This window comes from Chenopodium album, chromosome 13 (genome assembly GCF_948465745.1).
Source record: "Chenopodium album chromosome 13, dcCheAlbu1.1, whole genome shotgun sequence".
Lineage (NCBI taxonomy): Eukaryota > Viridiplantae > Streptophyta > Magnoliopsida > Caryophyllales > Amaranthaceae > Chenopodium > Chenopodium album.
The window spans coordinates 39781359-39787506 of NC_137846.1; the positions used below are offsets into that span (position 1 = coordinate 39781359).

At 37.3% G+C, this 6148-nt stretch overlaps 1 protein-coding gene across 1 annotated transcript; it reads left to right on the forward strand.

The window, feature by feature from the left end:
* The first annotated feature begins 5001 nt into the window (after positions 1-5001).
* Positions 5002-5628, forward strand: LOC145575498 (uncharacterized). The gene has a single exon (XM_081633361.1). The coding sequence runs from the start codon at positions 5002-5004 to the stop codon at positions 5626-5628; it is 627 nt and encodes a 208-aa protein (XP_081489487.1).
* Positions 5629-6148: the final 520 nt, after the last annotated feature.

A 6148-nucleotide genomic window follows, 5' to 3' on the forward strand; every position in this document is an offset into this window, starting at 1 on the left:
GGATTGAAGCAATTTATATAATTTAAGTTGTGTATGTTTTGAGAAAAACATATTACATAAGTAATACATCAACTTGCAGAATTATGTTTATAAATTGAAACAAAGTTTTATGGTTTTTGAAATTAAATAAAATGTCCAAAATAATTATGAATTGATGGAATAATCAGGTTGATGACTTGGTAAATGAAACCCCACAGGTGAACAAAATTCATACATTATTTAAGTTCCTAGTTCGAAATCATTAAATTGGACATAAATGATTTTAATAAATGGAATGGCAGGTGAGATTGATTGGATAGCGCTATTTCATGGGCTATAGGGGCATAGTGCTGCTCGGTCAATCACATGGATATGCATGAATGATGCATGATCGAACATTTGACGTGCTTTGAAGTTCAAGTATAGAGCTTTCGGATATTTTAGTGGATTCCTTTGACATGAGTGGAACACTAATTCCATTCAATGATTAATTTAACTGTGGTACATTCAAACGTCTGCCCGTAACTGGAGATTATAAAGGATGTTTCCTGGTTACTTCAAGAATTGAGTGGGAGCTTTGGTTGCCACAAGATTGGATTGAGTCTACCTATTTAGTAGGAATGTGTCATGACGCCTTGAAGAGGGAGAATTCAGAGAATGCGTGGCCGCGCTCAAATGTGTTACTCGGTAAACATTTGTTTTGTAATTCTAACTCTGATTTCAAGAAAAGATTTGTAGATTGATATGATCACGACATGAGATACAATCATATTATCAAATCGACACATATTGACTTAAGGAATTTGAATATTGCACACTTGTCTCAGACAAGTGGGAGATTGAAGGATTTATGTCTTCGTCAAATGCAATTACTAGATAATTAAGTTCGTTCTTTTGGGTTGTCATCATTTGTTGCTAGACGTGATCAATGATATTTGGGCTAGTCAAATAGTCCAAAGCCCAATACAATGGATCTTATAAGGTCACACAAAAGGGTGTCGGATTGAACAAAAGAAAGAAGCTCATTATTAGGCCTCATGGAGTGGCCGGCCATACGGGGTTTATAAGGAGAGTATTGTGGGCTTGGTTCGGACTCTAATTATACATATGATGTATAAAGAAAGGCCTTGCTTAGGGTTGATATACAACACAATTAGCAGTCAATTGAGAATAGACTTGCTAGCAACCAAGCCCTAAACCCTCATGCACATACTCTCTCCTCTTCCCTCATGACCGCACACGCCGGTGGTGCGTGTCGTGCACGGTGGTGGTTGTGGTTGTTCGTGGCTTGGTTTTCTCCTCCCCTCTCCGTATAGTTGGTTCAAAGTGTTCGTGCCCAACTACCTAGCAGTAGTGGAGGTTCAATCCTATCCCGTGGACTAAGTAGAGGAGCAATGCTTGGGGCTCTATTATCTCCCTAATTGAGAGTTAATCACTTGTGGAAATCGCGCGTCAAAGGTATGTATTATTTGATTCTTTATGTGTTATGCTTGTAGATCATGTTTAGGTGTAAATGAATATGATTCATGAAATTTCGCATTATAGTACCTAAAACCCTACAAAACCCTCATCCTCTCTTTGTTAACCCGCCGTCACTCTTCTTCCCTTCTCCATTTAATCAAAACACAGCCCCTTCTCGCTACATTTACTCTATGAATGGTAAAAAGATCCGATTACAACTCCTTCTCACTTCTTCTTCCCTCTTTATCCTCTTATTTTTAATGAAGTTCGAGTAAGTTGCTAAGGACCGATTAGAGTTCGATAATAGATTTGGAAATTATGAAGAATTGTTGATTAATTGATGAACTAACTTCGGATCAAAATTGAGGTAATAGATTTATCCATTGAATTTTCGGTTTAAATTTTCTCGATATTTAAAATGTGATTGTTATTAAATTTGAATTGTATTTTATATGAAGTTTACAACTGCTTCCATCTTCATTCTGGCTGTAGTCCTATTTTTGGATATCACTTTCGAGGTCATTTCTTTGCATAATGGAGGTTTCGTGGAGAATAATGTTATTGTATTTGCTGTTTTTTTTTTGTTTTATTATTATTATTATTATTTTTGGTCTTATTATTACGCTCAACAACTCAAGTGGGTTGCTATGTTGTTTGTTAGTGTTTTCGCTGTAAAATATTGTTTTCTTAATGAATGAATGTTACGTAATTAATTAGCTTTTTAATTTATCTTATTTTTGTTTTATCACCAATTAGAGTGATAGAATTTTTATGCTGTATCAATTTCATTAACAATAATTTGTCTTATGTTTTTGTTTTGGCAATTTGCATGATTTCGACCCTCTAAATCCTCAAACAAACGAGATAGAAAATGGAGTATTCAAGTCTTGTTGGTGTAATAATAATTGTAAAATTCAAGGAAATCATATACGAAGTATATTTTTTTGTTGCAATTTTTTTATTTCATTAATTTAAATTTAATCCATTGCTATTTTCTGTGGTCTTAAAGTGTAACTTACAATTTATGAATTATCAACCAATTTTTATATTGCATATAAACAGAGTAAAATTTCAAAATTCAAATGAAAACCTTCGATACCATACCAAAAATAAAAGGCAATTTTTTTTTTATTTTTTTAAAAACTTAGAGAACAAAGAGACATGTTGTTTGACATGATAGGTCTATTTGATACCAGTAAACATACCCCATATCAGAAAGGAATGGTGTCCTTCGAACAAGTGTATTATTTTGATAGTGGGTTCGGAATTATTAGAAAGCTAATTATTCAGTAAGGTCAAGTGATCGAAATGCCTGGGTGGAGGCCACTTCCGATCAGTAATATTAATGTATAGTTAATATTACAGCTTAATCTTGACTGAACCCTTCGAGTCACACCCAAGCAACTAACGAACTGATGCGACGAATTAATTCAGAATGAATTAATGAGTTGATCGAGTAATTAATATTTAGATGTCGGAAATTCGAGCTTGGAGCGTCGGAAGTCGAGTCAAAAATAATAAAATACGAGACGAGAAAATTACTAATAAATCAACAAAATTACTAAAATACCCCTGGCATCGGAATGCCCGAGTGCTAGGGGCATATGGCCTAGCAAGGTGGCTAGCAATGCGTGCTAGCGCACCTTAGCTAGTATGGCCAGCTTGCAGCCCGCACCAAGTGCGAGGCATGCTAGCTGCTGGCCGAGGCTGGCAGCCCGCACTTGGTGCGTGGCATGCTAGCAAGCCGAAGCTAGCAGCCCGCACCATGTGCGAGGCTTGCTAGCAAGCTGCGGCTAGTAGCCTGCACCTAGTGTGTGGCGTGCTAGCATGCTGTAGCTAGCAGCACGCACATGATGCGTGGCTTGCTAGCAGCAGCCTTCTGCCATAGCAGCCCGCACATATGGTGCATGGCTTGCTGGGCCGAAAGGGGTGGCAACAGCATGGCAGGCCACCTTGGGTGCCTTGGTGCCCAAGTGTTGGGTTGCCATATGGGGCAAAGTAATTGGGTCTGAGGTGTTGTGTTGGCCAGCTGTGGGAGAGGAGTGGGGAGCAAGTTTGGTCCCCCCTTTTCCAAATGGTCCTCACCTAACCTCTCTTATGAGCATGCCACTTGTTGATTTATTAGTAGCTTGATTATTAATATAATTTTTGATTTAAAATAAAATGGAAAAATCAAATCTGTCCGGTTCACTTCATTTTGCTAAACCCGAACATAAGAACTTGTACGCGTGCTCCTTCGCGCGCTCCTAACCCAAGCCCTTCCTTCGTAGAGCAGTTCTTTTACTCCATTCAGAATGTCTTTTCTGCCGGACGACTCGTAGGAGGTGAGAGGGGCCCTCGAAAAGACTTTCCTCTAAGTGGATATGTAGAAGTACGCCACATTGATGGGTGAGCTTTTCTCACTCTTGCATTTCCCTATAAATACCCAAGTTGGGGTATTGGGAAAATTGCTAGAGTAAGTGTTGAAAAAGGCATCACCATTGTGAAAATCTTTGAACATAATTAATTACTCGGGTTTTAAGGTCGGGTTTAGCTAACTGCTAAGCAATAAACCATTTTCGGTGCTCGGATTGCGGGTGGACTTCGTTGGAGGTCCTCGTGTGAGCGGGGCTAAGAGCTTTCGAAGTAAGAGCTCAATTAAGTGAGTGAAGCACGCGACAAAGGTTTTAATCTTTTCTTAATTTTGTTGTTTAAGTTAATTATGCTTTATGGTTATAATTATTGTGAGTGTGATCTTGGCCTGGGTTTCCTTCCACGGTGGGTCGGACTCATTGAAACCCAACAGTGGTATCAGAGCCTTGCTCATTTATTTTTATAATCATATTTTTCAAGGTGTTTTTATGGCTTAATTTTTCTGGTTTTAAGTTGTTAATTAGATTAGTAGCTCGGTTTTATTATTTTTAAGCCCGTATTATAGCTGATTTCCGCCCCGAACCTAGATTTTCGCCCAAAAATATTGAATTTCTGGTGGAAAAGGCGTTCTTGAAATGGTTTTACCCTTTCAGCACTGTGTTTTTAACCAAAAAACGACCAGAAATGCCTTTTTCGAGGGATTTTTCATTTTGGCGAAAAATTTTAAGTCTTTCTAACCTTGAATCTTTATGGCATATTTATGGTGGTTATGTATTTGGTTCTTTCCTTAATTTATACGCAATTTTAAACCTCTTTAAGCATGGTTACTTGGTAGTAGTTGGTGCTTGAAAGTTTCATTTTTATTTTCACATAATTGCAAAGCCATTGCATTAAAGTGTGAAAAATTTGTTCTTTGTTGCTTCCAAGTACTATAGGTTCAATCTTTAATTTTTTTAAGTGATTGAAACTTTGAGTTACTAAATTCCATGAATTTTTGGTTAAACTTTTGATTTAATCATGTATTAAGTTGATTGGAATCATAAAGTTTGAATCTTGTGATAGAAATTTCATTTTGTGCATAAAGTTTGAATCATTTATTTTCATTTTTTTATTTTATTTTCCTCTTGTGAATATAGTTTAATAGTTTAAGCTTCTCTCTAGATTCTCTCTCTAAGAAAGTTCAGAGTGTTATTTAGATCTTTGGTAACTATGGTGGATGGATCTGATCCTCCTGATCCTTCTCCTTTGTGTGATCAGGAGATGAAGGAAAATTCTGTTTTAACATCTACACCCCCTATCTCTTTTAGGGAGGTGGTAGCAAATTCGTCTCAGTGGTTTGAAGAGGCTAGGAAAATTGTTGCAACATCTACTGATTGGTCTGAAGCTGAAGAAATTTGTCCAGAATCAAGTTTATCTGTTCAATTTGACAGGGTGACTTTAACTCGTTTAAGACAACCGTGGAACTTGACCCTCATGGGAAAGTGCTTGGGTACTACAATTCGTCCTGCTTTTATGACAACTCGAGCAAGAATCATGTGGAAAATTAAAGGGGGTTTAGAAACCATTGATTTGGGGCACAATGTTTTCCTATTCCGTTTTACTATGGAAGATGATTATGAACGAGCTTTATTTGGGGGACCATGGTTTGTTTTTGATCATTATTTGATGACTTCAAAATGGAAGCCAAATTTTCGACCATCGAACACTCCTTTTGACAAGATGACAGTTTGGATTCGATTTACAGAGTTTCCTGTTGAGTATTATGAGAAGTCAGCTTTGTTTGAAATAGCAAAGCTAGCTAGAACTCCAATTAGAGTTGATTATGCTACGGATTGACTCACAAGAGGGAGATATGCTAGGGTATATATTGAGATTGATCTAAATCAACCTTTGATTACAAAAGTATGGATTGGGGGAGCTTGGCAACTGATTGTTTATGAGAATATTAGTTCTCTTTGCTTCACTTGTGGGAAGATTGGTCATGTTCAAAGCAGTTGCATGTTGAACAAAGTCAATGAGGTGGCAAGTGATTGTGAAAAGATGACAGCTGAGCATGCTCAAGGACAGAGTTCAAATTCGATTTTAAGACAATCTGATGATTTACATGAAATACAAGAAAATGAGGTACAAAAGTCACAGTTAGTCACACGTGTTCTGGCTGGGTCATCATCGACTTCAAACAGTTTTCAAGTGTTGGGTGAAAATCAGCCCACTAAGGTTGATGAGTCCAGTGGGGATTTTGGCCCATGGACTTTGGTAGTAAACAAAAGGAAACAATTTCGGTCTGTTGATAATAACAACAAAAAGAATTTTGGGAAAACTAATTCCTATAATAAGGTTGATAATAACAGCCACA